Source organism: Leuresthes tenuis, unplaced genomic scaffold (assembly GCF_036924035.1).
Source record: "Leuresthes tenuis unplaced genomic scaffold, fLeuTen1.0.hap1 SCAF_19, whole genome shotgun sequence".
NCBI classification, from domain to species: domain Eukaryota; kingdom Metazoa; phylum Chordata; class Actinopteri; order Atheriniformes; family Atherinopsidae; genus Leuresthes; species Leuresthes tenuis.
Genome location: NW_027325373.1, coordinates 10,601,403 through 10,619,971, shown reverse-complemented (window position 1 = coordinate 10,619,971; position 18,569 = coordinate 10,601,403). Strand labels below are relative to the sequence as shown.

Genomic DNA, 18,569 nt, shown 5'->3' with positions numbered 1-18,569 from the left:
GTGTCGTTTTTTTTTCACAATTCAGATGCAAGCAGTCTCTGGTATGACTGCTTTAATTGCATAACCATTCACACCTTGAGGAGTGTAGTTGGTTATAGTGCCACTTTAGTGCCACTGCTGTTTGTCAACAGGTTTATGCAATGATTGTATGGCTGATTTTCATGAAACAGTTTCAGGCCTTGTTCTTTTTGTAGATTGTGACCACTACAAGAAATCTGTGCAGGAAACAGCCATCTGGAATCATGCTTGTGTCTGTTATCTCCAGAGTAAAGAGGTTTAACATTACTTTGGGGATACTTTGGCTGTCAATACTAATAAACCAGATTATCTAATAGGTGACGAGTCAAGAAGTATCAAAGCATCACATATACACAAGTCATAAGAATAAAATCAGAGCAAGGACAGAATAGAGATTTGTGACAGACAGCCACGTGCATGATATAGTCGCACAAGTTCACCGAAAGCTGTTGGGAGAACTATTCAGATGTTGGATCATGATTGTTCCCTAAAATATCTTTGGCCACGTTGACCACCCCTGCTTTCCTCTTGAATGTATTCTAATGCTTTAGGAATGCTGTCGTGTTTAGTTTTTTTTAAAAAAAAAACTTATCACCACCTTTTATCTTTAGACATTACATTTTTTTGCTGTAGAAGTGCCATGCAGTCTAGCTTAAAACTGGAGTCCAGGCACACTCAGCAGAGTGTGTTACCACGCTCAGTAAATCAGCTTTCTAAAATGCTGGACCGTGAACGCCCTGCAAGGCTTAGCAGTTTAAAAATGCCACCTATGCTTAAGGTGCTCATGCACTGCCATGTTTGATGTCAAACAGTCGTAATGCTGCTCAAAAGATTCAGCGAAAAGACCTCTCACTGTGTGATTTCCACATTGATCCTGCAGCAGTGATAATCTGTTGCTCAGGAGGTCGAGTGCTTGTCCCCCACTGTGCACATGTTTAAGTATCCTCAGGAAAGACACTGAACCCTGCATTACCCTCCAAAGTCTCCATCTCTTGTGAGTTGCTTTAGATAAAAGCTTCTTGCTTCAGTGATTGCGTTTCATTTTAATGTGAAGTAAAGTTATAGATGTGTGCCCACTGAGATCCTGTGCACATCAGCGCTCAATAAAGAGGTTTACCAATGTTGCTTTATCACAAGCTGTGAGGGGGTGTGCAGTTATGCAAGGCCAAGGTGAATGAGAGAAATTCTTCAAAGTGTCTTTGTGTATCTGTGTTTGCATGTCTCTTCACATTTCTGTCTGCCCGAGTTTGTCTTTTGAGTACGTTATTATCATTTTTGGATGTTTGCGGATCATTTTGGCTAAGCTTATTTAGGAAAACAAACAGAATAATGAGGGAGTTTGTGTGTGTGTGAGCGTGTTGATCATGGAGCATGTCTAAGAGAGGCAGATGGTGTAATCTGGTTTCTGGGAATGCGTTTGGAGAACTGCCACATGGAGACTTACAGGTTTTCCTGCTGTGACTTGCATAGATGATGTTAGTAATAAATTCTCGTTGTCAAGAAAAAAAAACCAAAACAAACTTATTGATTTATTCAAATTGAACTTAGTCGCTGCTGCTCATTTCACAAACTTAGATAACCTTGTAAAATAAGGTGACGTAAGAATGTGTGACTCTGTTTAGCCATTCAGTTCATCAGTGAACATTTCCGTCCTTGTACTAAAACACTTTTAAATGACATTTTTATGAACATTTCTACTACCTCTATTAGTAAACCCCAAGACATTCCATGTTTACACTCACAACACATTCCAACCATTACACAGTGGAGACATGCACTGTGCTCAGACGTATCATTATTCCATTTATTTATTTATTTATTATTCCTATTTATTTAGTTATTTATTCTATTCGATCCCTTATTAAGAAATGGACGCTGTCTGCCCCAAAGATAAAAAGGACGGATCGGACTGTTATCGGCAACAGGTCCAAAAGCCAGCTAGAGGTTGTATGAGTGCCTCTGGCAAGGCTCATTTACACTTCTGTTAAGGCAGCATTAATACAGAAAAGTATATTTAGATTTTAGACCAACATATATTGCCTTCAACATGATATCTTTTTAGCACAAAAAAACCATTCAGCACACTTTACAAAAGTGTTGCTGAGTCAGAGGAAGGAAGAGGTTCTGGACTGCAGTCCTGTTCTGTTTCCAACTGAGAGTACGGAGAGAAACAACACTTTGCAATGAGAAACTTTACAAAGTGGTGAAAGCTTTTCCATCTCAGCTATGTTTCGGTATGTGTTACAGGCCTGAAGCGCTAAAATAAACACAAATAATCTCAGGTTCAAACTTTTTTTTTTTATTAGCATTTTCTGTGCTGTTGTGAACTTCTTCCAGTTTGGGCTTGTATTAGATTTAGTTGGAGTATTATCATGATTTAGCTTTGTTCTCTAGGGCTCACTTTAGCCCCTTTTGAAATGCAGCTAAGACCATTTAACATCTGGCTTTTGTCTTCAAAAGGAAATTGGCATTCATTTCTGCGTCTAATGACTCCCTGTTTTAATGTCCGGTCAAAGCTAATTAACTCAATAGAAGTATATATATAGTGGTATGTACTTGTCAACAGAAGCAGTGAATGAATCAATAATTGAACCTGAATACACGCACAGTTGTAAATTAGGAAATAAAAGGATTTATCACTGAAATACTATTGCAGTACCGCGTTTCAGTACATGTTTACATGGTTTAGTACTAACACCTTTCATACCCTGATGTGAGGAATGCAAACAAATATTTATATACATATTAATACTGATATATATTCATATTTGTTTGATAAACAAAGCTGAGCATAAAAAAAATCCCACTTTTACAAAAAAGCCAGCATCAATAGATCAATAGTAGAACAAAAGCTAAGTTACAGCTGAGTCCCGGCTTTGACTTCTTGATTGAAGTAACCAGTGAACCAGTGTAATTTGCTGGAGAAATGTTAATTGAATCTTGTTGTATGCATCAAACCCCTTGATGCGGTCTGTTATTGCAGTTTTAAGCAGAATATTTCTACCCAAAGTAACCTGATTTTGCCCAGACATTATCTCCTCGCTGTGCTGTTGTGAAGGCACATGTGGTCACACTTACAAACCCAATCAGTGTGTGCTTTCGTCTGTGTATTCTGTTGTCGACAGAGGTTCCAGTATTGAACACTCAGCCAGCACCCTACGCTAATATCACTGCTTAAACCTGCTCCCCCAGCCGCTAGACTAAGCGGGATTATTCAAGGCTTACGTGCAGACACACAGACACACACACACGTGCAAAGACCAGTGTCCACAGCAGACACACACCCTCCCGTTATCACCCAGCGTCTCTGTGTCTAATTGATTTGTGGATTATGTTGTCTCCCCTCAAACCACACAGCTGTTTCGTTGCTTCAATTAATCTCCGCTACGAGACACTGAAAGCTCCACTGCACGTTCGCTTTGTGCTGTGTTTTTGGCACCTTCAGAATGTATACGCTCTTGATTTAGTAGTGTAAACATTGTAAGAATGGAGTCCTCCTTGTTGGGAGTTATAAAACGTGTCTGCTATGTTAACTGGAGCAGAACTGCAGAGAAAATCACATGCTGATCATCTAGAAACATCTCTGAACAAATGCCTCGTGCACAGTTCGGTTGGAAACATCAACTTGTAATGTTTCTCAGGAATCTTAGTACAGCATATCAAGGAGCCATTAGAAGAAACAAAAGATGAAATATAAAGGAAACATTACAGTGCAGGAGTTCTGCAATTATAGAAGGACTCCTTGAAATGAACAACAGCCTGAAATATCCCCACTTGGGTATGTTTGATTTGGCAAAGTCTGCCCTGGTTTGGCACATTACGGTTCGTACTGGTTGGTTACAGCGCAAGGGTATTATTGCTGGGAGTGACAGCAAAACCTCTGGGGCAGCCTGGCATTAATCTGGAAGAGGAGGTGGAGGAAGGGTGAATGTCTGTCTATGTATTATCAGCCGTTAGCAGGAGAAAGTACAGGGAGGATCATGGCTCTATTCAGACTCATTTCATACTGTATAATAAGACTGTGTCCAGGTCCATGAGAGAATATATTCAGCAAAAGCCAATACTTATCTAAAATATACACTATGTAAAGAAAACAGTTATTGCCACTTAAATGTAATCATCACCATCAAGAGCTTTAGATACCAAACTGTCCTTTGGATGTTCATCTGACCCAACGCTTAACACATAAGGAACCTAAAAGATTAGTCTGTCATTTGAGTCAGTGGCAGAAAATCATCTCACCACGTGTTGTTTTTTTGTCCTGACAGTTACATTACATTTACAATGCTTTAGATCTTGCTGTTGTCGACATAGGAGAAAATGAAATTCAGCTCTGAACAAATTTAAATCTATCCAAGGACAGTCACAGGAAATAGCTTAAGGTCTGTTTAAACAGGGATCCAGTCGAAGCAGGAACTGCCTGTGGGATTTCTTTATTCGCTATCAGCTGTATAGATGAAATGCATATCGACTTAAAGGAAGCCTGCTTGCCAGCAAATATATGAAACGCTGCCTATGCTGCTGTGAAGCAACTGTGATCCTGGTTTTCTGCATGTGACTGCATGCAGATGTTTGTGCGGGTGTGCCTTTGTGCATGGACTTAGTTTGTTGTCTTATGTAAAGACATGAGTTTGGAGGCCTTTCTGCTGCTTTGTGAGGAGAATCTGTGAGGGAAGATGCATTTGTCAGAGTGAGTTTAAAGCTCCTTGAAAGGTGTATGTAGTATATAAAGTGCTGTATAGCATTGCTCTCTTTACTGACAGAGCAGTGGACATTTAATCTACAAGGTAATGGTTAAATATACAGCTAATCACTGAGACTGGACCAGAAAGAACAGAAGCAGATAAGATTAGGGAGGGGAGTTAAGTTGAAAGGTTGAAGAGGGGTGGGGTGGGGTCTAAGACCAATGAGGTGCAACAATGGAGCAATAATAAGTCAGTTATAGGAGGATAACTTGGGGAGGTGTCGGGGAGAGTGTGTACAGGAGTAAAACCCTGCTGGAGTAAAAGGGAACACTAGATGTCCAGGCCTCAAAGTTTGGTTCAGAGACCGGTTGTTTAGTTTGGCTGACTCTGAACAACTGGAACAATATTCACACTAGGAGATGCATGGAGGGAGGGAGGGAGGGAGGGAGGGTTAGACTCAGTTCACCTGAAAAAAAAACCTGATACTTTCCTTCACAAAAAGACTTGATGCATTGCACTGCTTGACTTGCTGCCTACTCCTGAGAAGTGTTTGTGAGGCGTGTTTTTAGTTCAGTCTAATGATCGAGTGTTGGAGGTGACTGGCAGGTTTATGGACAAAACTTAAGACTAATACTTTTCCCTGTCAAAAGTTAATTTGACTGTTTTGCTTGGAGCTCAACAGAGTTGCCAGTGAGGCTGTGTAATGTTTTGCTTTTTAATTTGATGCGACAGAACTTCTCCTGATTGTGTAAACTGCCTGCGTTATCTTGTCTTAAGTGAGTGATGCTGTGTTTTTTCCCTTCTCCGCCGACATTATGAGTAGCCCCCGCCCCCAGTGTAATGAGGCTGGTCGCTTTCCAACCCCAGCGGTGTTTATGTATAGGGCAGGAAAGGCTATTTGTATCCAGAGGAAGTTTTGTACGAGAGCTCTTTTTTTTTTTTTTACTGGAGGTCCCCTTGCAGCCATAAGGGTCCCATGTTGGACATGTACATTAATCCTTCTGCTTTAAATTGAAATATGAGTACATTTCAGAGAAGAAGAAAAAATCGAAAAAGAATTTACAAGCTTCTTTTACAGTTTTCTGAGTAAGGGGCACCCTTTAATGTGTTTGAGAAAGTATGTTGTACATACACTCAAAACATCTGAGAGGAGGAGCTGATGGATGATGCTATTGGTTTTTGTTTTCCTTTCCCTTGTTCCCGTGTTCTCTCGTCTTTGATGCAAAAGTTGAGTTACTTTCAAAGTAAAAACAAAAAAAAAGCTCAGTATATCTTAATTATTTCAAACGTATGAATACATTCAAAGTAATATATTTCAGTTGGACGTTGGGTTTGTGCGTCCAGCACGCTGTATGTTTAGCTGCGGGTGCAGCTCGCCAGCAGCTAATCCAAGAAAAGGTTTGATGCAGTCGGTTTTTACAGTATCGGTTTTCATGCAAGCCACTGATGTTTTCCTATTCTCTGTAATGCGTTAAACAGCAACTATACAGCGATTAAAGGCACAAGGAGAAAGTTAGTTAAAGGCACTAGTGGTCAGGAAGGGACTTGATCTGGATTCTCCCACTTGGCAGTCAGGTGTGCAGCGCCATCCTCCAACCTCCCTGACCCCCAAATGCATTCGACTGCTAAAGGGGGCATTTGAATGGAAAAACGTTCTTTTCTGTTTTCTTATGTTCAACTCAAAAACTGTAACCAACTCCAAAACTTAGAAAAAATAGAATCCTGGCATTTTGTTCTGGCCTCTATAGAACTGAACATGTGTCATTCGGTGAGCTGTTCAGATTTGATCTGCAATGTTATCCAGCCTCCTCCTCCCTCTACTCTAGATGATGAAATCCTTAAATGATTTACTAATTTACATAAAAAATATTGCTTTTTGAAATTGCTGTGCTATTTGCCCACACAGTCTTCAAAAGAGTGGCAAATCCCTCCCCGTCTTTACTTCTGAAAGACTCTCCCATACCACGATACCGATCTGTTGCCATTCAACTTCGTTAGTTGTGAGATATTCCATCAGATGTTCTTTTCTTATCTTTCGTTTCCCCCGTCTCGACTTATTTATGTTTTCACTTGGGTAAAGGGCTTAAATCAGTTGCAAACTGCACTGCACTCTGTATCCTTTTTAGTTTTGCACAGTGCCAAAAAATGCTGTTGAAATGGCTTTTATTGGAATATGTTTAGAATAATAGCTAAATCACTTTCTGCTTCAGTGATGGAACTGAAGGAGGTTGAAAATATCTGAAATATGAAAATAATGGGTTGCTTTATTATTATTTTTTCCCCCAGAACAACTATAATTATGTGCACTGTTTCATTGTGAATCCAAGACACAAATATTCTACTTGGCAGTCTCAGTTCTTGGCAAAGTTGGTGCCAGAAACCTCCCTTGGCAGAAATTAGGTGTTAATAAGAGTGCTTCTTAACTTGATTCTTATTCATGTCTATGCAGGGGAACTCCAGGAGTCAGACTACAGGGGAGAACTGCTACATCTAGGAAAAACCTAAAAGCTTTTCTGGAGCCTGATGAAGTCATCCCTAATCACGATTGGTCACAATTGAAATTTATAAGTTAAAAAAAATAATAATAAGGCATCTGTCAGTAAAAGGTTACATTTCTCCTCATATTAGTTTGATACTGGCTTACAGCACCATAACCAATATAACATAGTGCTAAGCTGAATTCTTTTTTTTAAAATCTTTTTCAAGATGATGTTAATTTTTAATGTTTTTAAAAGATTTTTCCATTTTATTCATCTATTTTGCAGCTTCAGATGATTTTCATGCTGCAACATTCTGTCTGTAAAACCCAAATGATCTAGTTTGAAGTGAGATATGATGTTTGAGAAGAGGAGAGTGTCGGTAAAGTTGCTGGAGAAAAAAAAGTATTCCCATAATCTAAATTGGTTTCATTCTCTCAATGTCAGGCTCATATTTGCCAGCATTGTGAAATATATGGCAGCATCTTTCATTATAAGAGCAACCATCTGGTCTTTGTTTAACTGTTCTGCATACTTACTCTTTTATTCTTGGTTTCAGAGTCTAAACTGTTGTAGGGTGTGTGTGTGTGTGTGTTTGTACTACAGAGGGCAGTAAGCGGTTTCAGCTGTGGCCCAAGAGAAAGGATGTATTGTTTGAGGACATTTGAGCATCGGCTTTTCTGCAGATAAGGGGTTTGAAGTTAACAGCCGCTGCTGATCAAAGGGCAGAGATATTGTACATGTGTCAGTCTCTTTCCTTTCTTTCCACATTTTCCTTTCTATTTTGTACAGTGTAAAGTCTTCTGTATTCTTATCCACTTCCTGTGTGTGCTGCCCTCTTCCATCTCTTAAACAATGAACTGTTCCCCCTGCATAGATCTTATTCCCCTCTGGAATTAAACCTGTCTCTTTCTCCTCATGTCTGACCAATGTTGCTTTTGCAATAAATCCCAAACGCAGCGTAATTCTTACTGGCACAAAAGATAAATGTAGGTTAGTGTGTTATTTGGAGGTTTTATCTACCTGACATGAGCTAACGTTTTCCTGTCCTTTAGCCTCACAGGAGACTAGCGACTCGCTATTTAAGAGATTTGATTTGTCATTCTTGCCTGGCTCACAGCTGCACCGGGTTGTTCTGGTTGTCCCTGCCGCAGTCTTATCTAGAGCAAGATTTCCTGTTTAATTCTGTACAATGACCATGAAATTTGTTCAGATTATTATTATAATTTTTTTCCTCTTAGAATTATTAACTGGAAGTTTGCTATCATTGTTAGTTCAGTTAATCAATGACAGGTTATCTGGAACAGTATTACTTGGATTTCCGTTGAATTTGGTTGTACATTCGACTTCCCAAGAAGAGATTTGCTTGCTTTCCTTGTGTTTAATTTTTCAGTTCCGTCTGAATTCACCAAGTGCACAGATTTGATAAGTAATAACATTGATTAGAAGTCAAAGAAAACCCTCTGGTCTCTTTGCTTATCAAGCTAGTTTTACTGGTGGAACTAAAGCTATTTTGGTAAAATATAGTGTAGAGTCTGCCCCACTGCATGAAAAATCAAAGTTCTTTATGTTTACTTTCCTTAAAAAAAGTGGAGATATTTGAAAGAAAAAATGTTAACGCCGTTTAACCAAACGTCTTTTGGTTAAACGTTCACACACCTTGGATAGCTACTGTTTCTGAAGTTTACTGTTAAGTGAAATGATTACTAGATGCTGCTAAAAGTCCTCTTTCAGTGCTTCTAAAATATAGAAATCGATGCCTGTGAATCGCATACAGAGAAAAGGGGAATAAAGATGAGAAGAAAGTTAAGGTGGAATAAAATCTGTAAAATGAAACATCATGTTTGTCTCCGGGCGTGTCTCTCCAAACTGATTAATTACTTCTTCACACAGTTGCTGCTTGCTCCCATGTCCTGTTCCTCACTGCCAGCCTCAGGCCTGGACAAACAGGAAACACTTAGTGTTATCAGGGCACTCTTTCTGTGTCTTAATGAGTGTCAGACTAAAGACAGAAGGGGAACACACACCCTGATCGCTCTGAAAACACACTTACCCCAATACAAGAAACAGAAAGAGAGGGACGAGCTGAAGCGGAGGCAGGCGGACAGACGGAGCCAGAGGAAACGAAGCTGACAACAAGAGAGGAAGTGAATTTCACCTCCTGGTGGTACACTCAGAGCCTCAATTGTCTTCCAGGCTAATTAGTAACCAGTGACATATTTCTATATGTTTATATATTTGCTTCTTTTTTTATCGATATTGTGATAAAGCTCTTGAAATCTGACCCGACCAGCTCCACATGTACAACGCTTTCACTATACAGAAAGACTCAGGACTGCATATTTAGTGTCCTGCTAGCTCACGGACCCTGATATACCCGACCCTCCTATTCACAGATTTACTGATTGATTGATTCATTTATAGGCCTGATTTTCAATACAGGCAAGTAAGAAATTAAACAAAAGATAAATGTAGTTGCATAACTAAAACCCCCCTAAAAAGTTTGTTTTCTCAAAATATACACGATTTAATCATGTTTCTTCAGCCCACTTAAACAAGTAAGCACCACAAACTTTAAGTGACCCTTCTTGCACACAAAGTTGGTTACTCCGCTCTGAGACTGGGAAATATTTTCTTTAACTCTTGTTGGATGTCGAGAACTTTTAAAGACCATTTGTTCAATGACTTTGACTGATTTTGCGCTCTCTGCCAGCACATGAGTATTTCATCAGCCTCCCTGCGATGACACTACTTTAGTATGTGGCCGAAACTGGAGCAATGCATTCCGCTCCACTTAAACCTGTCCAGTACAATGTATTGTAGTCTAATGCTATTGATGCCATGCTGCTCTGTCCTGACTGCCCTTCATTTTTCTTAAGCCCATTAAAAATCACACAGGCATGTCGCTTAGTCAGGATCAAGTTTCCATTCGTGTTTTCCCTGTTATTATTTCTTGAAGCGCTTACATGGGTTTTTTTATACTGGTTTGGGTCAAGTTTTTTTTTTTTCATAACATTTTATCAATACGATTAAAAATGGACTATTTTCAATTATTTTTTTCATCTACATCAATCTAGTTCTGAAGAAAATAAGAGATCTATAAACATTTTCACTCAATTCTGGGACAGATTTGTGAAAAGTGCATGAAGTTGTGAACGCGTACAAAGTTTGGTTTCTCTGCTGACAGACCACTATAAATAATAGTTAATGGTGTAGTTATAAAAGGGAACAGTGTAGATTTCAGTTTGATAGCGAGAGAGCGAATGTTGACTCTCCTCTGTACAGATAGTTGAGGCTCAGATGACGTTAACCCTTCTAAAAGGTTTTATTTATGCCCTAAATGTTCTAAATGTCCTTTTCAGTTTCTTGAAACAAACACGAACAAATCTTTACTGAAGCGAGTGTGCTGGTTGTCTGGTGTTACAAGTACAGTCCTCGGTGAGAGTTTTAGTGTGAATCCCTAAAGCAAGAAAAGTGAAAACCTGTGGTTTCCCTTCACTGTAAAACGGCGTTTCAACTGCTCTTTTTTTCCTTCTTTTGAGTGAAAAGTGCACATGTAGATTGCAAGCTTTGTGAGCCTATATCAGTTCCCTTTGTGAGCTAGAATGGCAAAAATGTCCTGCATCAGTCAAAGTTTACATGAAATAAGCGTTCAGGCACAATTGAATTTTCCCCAGAAGTGAGCAGCAGAGGAGCTTAAGTTCTTCCCAGCATGCATCCAGTGAAAATCAATTTCACTGCAGTCAGAAGGCCTCCCATGTTAACAAAGCAAAGAAGTCTGAAGGGTTAGATGGTAGGAATGAGACTGAAACATTTCTGCACAAATTAATGCAAACAATACAGAGTCAGATGCAATATCAGAGGTTCGATGTTGCTTATTTTTTGATACGGCGCAGAACTGTTCCCGTCCAAGCATGAATTCTACCATAGTAGGTTAAAGTAAGCGGTAAGCTTCATGTAATCATTCTTAATATCAGACTGCTCTCATTTTTTAGGGGTGGGTTTGTTTAGCCGCAGTTTCCGGATCACAAAGGCACTCGATTACAGCAGTTGGTTCTGCCCTTCCTGGTATCCACAAAATAAGATAAGGAGAGTGCTGGTGACTGTTGAACAAATGCTGCCTCTGTTTCACTCAAACGTGTTGAATAATGTAAACAAAGTACTTTTGATGTTCCTTCTACATTCCACTTGATGATTTTGGCCAAACCGAAGCAGTGCAAACTCAGTATTATGCTACTCTCCCATGTCTGATACATGATCTCTCAAATGTCACTATTTTTAGTAATTGATTGCCTCAGCGCCCTTTACACTGATTGAACAACACATGACTGTCTGTGAGAAAATCATGAGACTCTCTTTGCCAGCAGACACAGAGAAATCCTGCCGACTGCTTTGAAACCAACAAACCCAAACCACTGCATGCGGGTCGTGTCCGAATGACTCCAGCTATCCCCTGCTGTGTCGCGTCTCGCTGCTCAGCGATCAGAGCGAGAGACGCTTGTATTTCTTTAAGTTACAAGGGGAAAAACTTTGTCAGCTAATAGTTTTCCTTGAAACTATTAGCTTCTTTTTGTCTGGTTTTAAATGAAAACGTCGACATTTTAGATGAAGTGGCTCGCAAACACTGCAAAAAATGTCAATGATGGATCTCAAAGCATAAAAACTGCTGTGTTAGGAACACTCTTTATGTACCTTTTATATACGTTTGTTGTAATGATAAGTGTGTGACGGTTGAGTCTATTTAGCTTTGAAGACCTAAGTAATCTTTTTTTTACATTTTTAAAACAACAATTGACGACAAATAATTATTTTTCACCCCTCGCTGATCCATCTTAACAACCCTGTGGCCGAGGCTGCAGATCTCAGCGGTCATCCTACTGTAGCTGTTCAAGTGATTGAGAGGATTTTTATAGCCCTGCATTTTTCCACCAGCTGTGCAAAATGTATTGCGGTGGTTGCACTTGGGTGTTTGCCACAGAGGCTATTTACACCCCGTAGTGCCATGTTGGCTTATTGCTCTTTCTAAAATAAGGAACAATCTGCCACCACATGTATTTATGGAGTCATAGAGTTCACCTCATCACGTGAGGGTCACTGGGCTATCGGGTCAATTTGGATGCTGTACTGAAAAGTAATATGTATGTAAAAAGTAAAATGTGTTGCTAACTTGTGTTCAGTTCCATCCTTTGCAACCTGCTCCTTTCACAAGTTGCTTTAAATGCATTTGATACTTTGTCTTTAGTACACTTTGCTTTCTTGGGAATTCTACATTTCTTTTGTCATGTCCGGGGAGGTCTGAGCTCACTGTGCGCTCTTTAAGCTCGCCGAGTCGTATCTTGTACCATTAAACTGCTGCGGAGCGAGATAGTCTATGAATGAGATCATGCTCGAAGCTTTCCAATAGTTGACGACTCTGTATGTGAACAGCCTTTTACAGTGATGCAAGCCATTTGGTTTGTGTTTGTGTGTGCGCACATATGATAACAAATCTTTTGTGTAGGCCAAAGCAGAACCACATTACTCACATTTGGGGCTTCTCTGCCATTTTGACAGCAAAGCTGGATTTGCCGACTTATTCTTCATCTTAATAATATTCCAGCATACATTTATTTATTTATTCATGCCTCATCCTTTACAGGAAACAGCTTTGTTGACATTTATTATTGCACACAGACAGAACAATGGAAATGTGTATTACTTTTGATGCTATCTTTCGATATCTCTCTTATTTTCTTCCTCTCTTTCCACCCCCTTTAGGCCAATGAGTGGAACAAAAATGACGAGCGCCTCCTTGCTGCGGTGGAGAATGGCGAGGTGGAGAAAGTTGCGGCCCTTCTTGCAAAGAAAGGTGCCAACGCTGTAAAGCTCGACAGCGAAGGAAAATCGGCGTAAGATCTGACACGGAACTTTTGTGTTATTTTATTTTATTGGTGCTGTTTATTTATCTTCATCTTTGTACAACCTTCCAACTTCCAACGTTGCCATGTCGCTGAAGTGGAAACGTCTTTCCTTCAGAAAACTTTTTGCTCTGTTGGATGATGCATTATCAGCCTGAAACATGACCTCACTACCACCTGACCTTTGGATTATTTGACTAAGAAAAGTGTCCATGATTTAATATAAGTCCACCTGTGCCTTTTCTGTAGCGGTAATGTCTGCCATCTTCACTTGGCATTTACCTGACATACTGTGGAAATTTGCTACTTTTTTTCATGTTTCCTTGGAGCTGCGTTCTGTCCTCATCTCCTTGCAGAAAGCAGATTGGTGAATCATCCTTGAATATCACTTTCATCCAATCATCTACAGTCCATGGCTGCTTCTCTGTAGCCTGCTGTAAATTAGTTTACTTGTATTCAGGTATTAATGATAGTTAACTTACTCTGGCTGTAAATCTCATTTTCTTACAGTTTGGTCACGAACACAGACTCCCTCTTCTGCCCTTTGTTTTAATGTCTCATGTTGAGCCTTTTCTATTTTCAAGGCTTATTGCTTTTAGTTTTCTGTCCTCTTCCTCGGTTGACCTTTTTATAAAAAATGCATATTAAAAAGCTGATTCCATATTTAGTTTTTTCTCCTATGCTTGATCCGAACAAAAAAAATCAGTAAAATAATGGAATCAACATTTTTTAGATAAAAGATAAAATAGCTTTGCGTCATATCTGTGGTTTCTTTTCTTCTTTTTTTCCTCAGAATGAAAGAAGCTGCATGAACATCTCTCCATAACATTTGTGGGGGGTTGTATAATCAGTACATGAATCTCATTACACCAGTTGACCCAAATTCCCTTCGGGGTTAATTAAATGCACAAGAATCACAATCTGTGTTCTCCAAGAAAACAAAAAAAAAACAGGGTTTACATAGTAAGAGATAACAGTGCACAGGGACTTCTGAAGGTAAACGAGAGCAGCCAAAAAGCCAAAGCTGAATAATGTATGAAACTCTGCATAGTTTGGAAATGTCTGACCAGCCTTATAAGAAACGTTATGATTGTGGTGAAACAAAAACTCAGCAGTCTTTTTCCTTTTCACTAACAGTTTAAAGATTAAACATACCTCGGCACACTGTGTGCTCACAGTCTTTGGCTTATGAAACCACTTTCTTGCACCACAAAAACAATATTAAAAATGAATGGCCCTTCTAAAAACGTCTTCTTTTCTTTTCTTTTTTTTCCAGTTCATGAGAGGTTAACATTTTGCAACCATTCATTCCGCCTCCGTGAAACGCAGTGTTTTCAGAGCGAGTTCATTCCTCCGGAGGCAGAGGAGCTTCTAGCCTCACTGGTTGAGACCGTCGATAACACAGAGGCTCAGTGTTAATATTTGACCTCTTTCTTTTCTGAAACGCAACACCTGCCGACCTCAGGGTGCTGAGAGGCTCACGCAGAGCGAAGTAGATGGAAATGAGGGGTCAGACGAAAAACATATCTGCAGATTTTTCACATGCTGACACAAACAAATAGCCTTTTTTTTATTTCTCCACAAGTTCGCATCCTTGACCTTTTCTCTGTGTGAAACTGGAGCACAGAAGCACACGGGAGGGTGCGTACCCACAGTCTTTGTGTGTCATGATGAATGTGGCGGTTTGGAATCGCAGTCCTCCGATCTTTCACAACGCACAATGGAGGAGTCTACAGTATCTCTATGGTGATAAAACCTGGTTGAGAGGCATGTGGATATGGTTGTGTTCCTTTGTGTGTATTATCCACGCGTACACACTCAGGGGAGGAAGGACATGTGTAGGGTTTGTTCCACTCTGCTCACTGCGGTGGAGAGGGGTTTGTATTAATTGCCCTTAATTAATCCATACATATACACAAACAGGCTCATCCAGTTCAGACCATACAGAGCAATTGTTTTTGATCTTCCTGTGTAGACGGTGCTTCACTAGTTTAAGTAACATACCTGAACTATGAAATAGTTTGTAGTGTTCCTAATAATCAGAGTCCGCTCCTGCTACTTTGTGATAACATAATCTGTTACACTTTTTTATTTGATATATTAAACGCACTATTCTGGCTTCCTCCTCCCGTCCAAAAACATGCATGTTAGGTTAATTGGTGACTCTAAAAATTGTCCTTAGGAGTGAGTGTGTGTGGTTGTTTGTCTCGTTTGTCTCTGTGTGGCCCTGTGATGGACTGGTGACCTGTCCAGGGTGTACCCCGCCCGATGACTGCTGGGATAGGCTCCAGCCCCCCCGCGACCCGACCAACGGATTAAGCGGGTATAGAAAATGGATGGATGGATGGATAGAATTAAGCCGAAATTAAATTACTTAGTCGGTTAGCAGTTTGCTCTCAAAACCTGAACATCAGCTACTAGAAAGTCGGCCAAGAAATGAAACCGCTTCAGGATTAAAGAAATGCAACATACAGGGATCGCTGTACATGAACCAGAGCTCCACTTTGAACTGAAGCCCCGTGAGGAATCTCTGCCATTATAAACCAGAGAGGGGAAAAGGCTTCATTTTATAAAACAGGGAGGAAAATGATTGCTTGCTTTCAACTTTGTTTATACGTTTGTACAACCTGAGATTCTTTACTTGAGCTGCACCAATTTCTTGTTGGTAGTTCTAAACAAACACCTCTGTTGTTGCAGCACTATTTGTAATTAATTTCATGCTTTTGCTTTGTGTGCAGTCTTCATGTAGCAGCATGTCGGGGTCAGGCCGACTGCCTCGCTGCGATCTTGGCTCATGGAGCTGACCTGACCGCTGCTGATGCTGCTGGTACGTATTGTAGTTATTAACTGTTAGGTACTGTTTTGTGTTCTTTTGTGTTCTTTGTGTTTTCAATATAATATAAAAATGTTCCAATATAAAAATGTAATGCTGTATCTATTGTATTAACATTGTAGGCCAATTTTACCAGAAAAGAAAAAAAAATATATCCCATTACCTTTTTACTCGCTTTTTACATTTTTTTTAATAATCTAATCCAGACTTAACTTGGGTCTTTCTTCAATTTCGTGTCAAGGTTTTACTGTGTTGCATCTGGCTGCCAAAAACAACCATGTGGAATGCTGCAGAAGGCTCATTCAGGTGAGGTAAAGGGTGCCTTTTTAAATGAACCGGATTTGTTTGATTAAAATCTTTTGTTAACAAGTACGAGCGGGATTCTTCTGGATATATTCCCTGTGGTGGAGAGAAAAAAAAAAGGAATTTGTTGTGTTGTGTGAAAGCACAACACGAACCATATGAATCCTACAGTGTGAACTGTCTGTATTCTGTTAAGATGCCTGAAAGCTGACAGTTTCTCAGCTTCATCTCCTCAGTCTGCTGACTGTATGTGCAGATCAGCAGATCTGAGCAGGAGGGCACGCAAACACACACACACACACACACACACACTTACTTACTTTTCCTGCTCCGATCTGCTGACCTGACTACATGACAGTCTGCAACATCTCACCAACACACACACCCACCGGGTCAGACAACAGTCTTTTTGAAGCTCAGGTGTTCCAAATGATCCTGTGAGATTTGTTTGTTACCACTATCAATAAATGATTCTACCATTATTCATAAGGTTTAAGGTATGTCACAGTGAGTAAAGGATAAAAAGAAAGGACCAAACTAATATATTATTCACAGCTGAAGATTTCTGATGCATTTACAGCTTGTTCTTACATCTCATGAAACTTCATTTACATAAAGCCACAGCAGTAAACAGCCTACAGTAAACATTCTCTTTTGAAGTTATTGCAGGAACTTTAAAAGGGACTGAAATGCAGCCACAAGATATTTTATGTCTTTCAAGGAAAGACATTAGCAGCAGACACAACACCAAATGCATTATTTAGTGCAGACCACTATTTAGTGCATCTACTTTGAATGATTTCATTGAATTCTATTCATTTAATGAAAGTTACTTTCTCTCCACAATCCAGAGTAAGTGTCCCGTCGATGCCTTGGACAGCTCAGGAAAAACTGCTCTGCATCATGCTGGTAAGTGTCTTATTAGCCTGAGAGTTAATTATACACACAGGCTTTTAATGTACTGTAGCTTACTGTGGCTTAGTCTGCTTTCAGGAGGACATGGGAAAATTTCTTGCGAGATTAAGTTTAAGCTCTAATTTTACTTGGATAAAAATCATCTGCCATATTTGGAATGAAGTGATTGAAAGTTTTGTTTTTTTGTTGTTGTTCTCCTCAGCTGCCAGTGGGAACATCCAGATTGTTCAACTGCTGTGCGAACTCAAGAGTCCCATCAACGTAAAAGACACAGTACGTGCTTTCATTATTACTTGCACTCCCCCCCCACACTTATTTTTTCCTGGCGTGACAGAAGGGGGCCTCTGAAACAGAATGAAGACCACAGATATGTTCCACCGAGTCTCATTCACATCACTTTCTGCAGGGAAATTTCTAGAAGAGAACTTTAGATTTTCTTATAGTTTTATCTGTTTATTCACTGTTTGCATGCTATCGAGACTCTTACCTTCCTGGTGTTTGTTTTGTCTGCACCTCTGTACGTGCTTTGAATCAAACATTAGGATTTACATCAACTGCAGTTGCTTGCTACAAATATTAATCTACAGCGCGAAGGATCTGCATGAACTGACATTTCCCCTCATTTGTCCGGTGTTTGAAGGTTGATTAATGCTGTGTGCACTTCTGTGCGTGTGTAAGGTAGAGGGTCAGAGTACTGTGGGAACTCCAGCCGCAGACATGTGGTCTTCATTGCAGTGACAGACCATGCCTGTGGTTTTTACCCAGCTGGGATGTGTGAGCATGAAATGCCTTGTGTGTTTAAAAAAATTGAGAAAGAGGAGAGGAAAGTAACTGAGATGTCGCCTGTCTATTTTCATTTTACTGTCATGCCGCTGCTGTTCTCTTTAGAAAATAACCCATTCACACAATAGTCCCTCAACGCTCTCGTAAAAATGTTATTGCAAGTTAAAATTGATTTCATCTTTATTTTTAAGTAGTGACAGATTCCGTGTTTTTCAGGACTCGCTGTCAACATTGGATTACTTTATTTTTTCAAAGTAAAACGATTCTTTCCTTTAAAAACGCATGTTTTCTACATTTGCACCTTTCAAACTCGACAGCCATATTGTTGTGGGCAAACAAAAGCCTTCGCTGCTGTTTTGCTGTTGAAAGCGAGCTGAATCACGATGTCACTTTCGCTGAATATCATTTACTTCTCCCGCTGTAACCAGCTGCAAATGTGTAGAAGATTTGAGCAGATCTGTCTTCTGTTAGTGGACGCCGACTGCAAACCTGGAAGTAGTCTGGTGCATAAAGCTTTTTACACTGAGCAGAACACGCCAGCTTGTTGGCCTTTGGCGCACATCGTGGCTGAATCGTATTTCATTACCTGAAATATAGTTGACTTAAATAAACACACAGCAAGATCTAGAAAGAAACAGAGGATCATCTGCCAGGGTCA

The 18,569-nt window shown here is 39.9% G+C and overlaps 1 protein-coding gene across 2 annotated transcripts in view; it reads left to right on the top strand.

The window, feature by feature from the left end:
- The window catches only part of rai14 (retinoic acid induced 14), a 34,951-nt gene that overhangs the window by 4,859 nt on the left and 11,523 nt on the right, over nucleotides 1–18,569 (top strand). For both annotated transcript variants that reach the window (XM_072371921.1, XM_072371920.1), the window contains exons 3-7: nucleotides 12,938–13,068; nucleotides 15,816–15,904; nucleotides 16,152–16,216; nucleotides 17,065–17,122; nucleotides 17,331–17,401. In XM_072371921.1, the coding sequence (XP_072228022.1) occupies nucleotides 12,938–13,068; nucleotides 15,816–15,904; nucleotides 16,152–16,216; nucleotides 17,065–17,122; nucleotides 17,331–17,401 (414 nt within the window). The remainder of the gene's footprint in view (nucleotides 1–12,937; nucleotides 13,069–15,815; nucleotides 15,905–16,151; nucleotides 16,217–17,064; nucleotides 17,123–17,330; nucleotides 17,402–18,569) is intronic.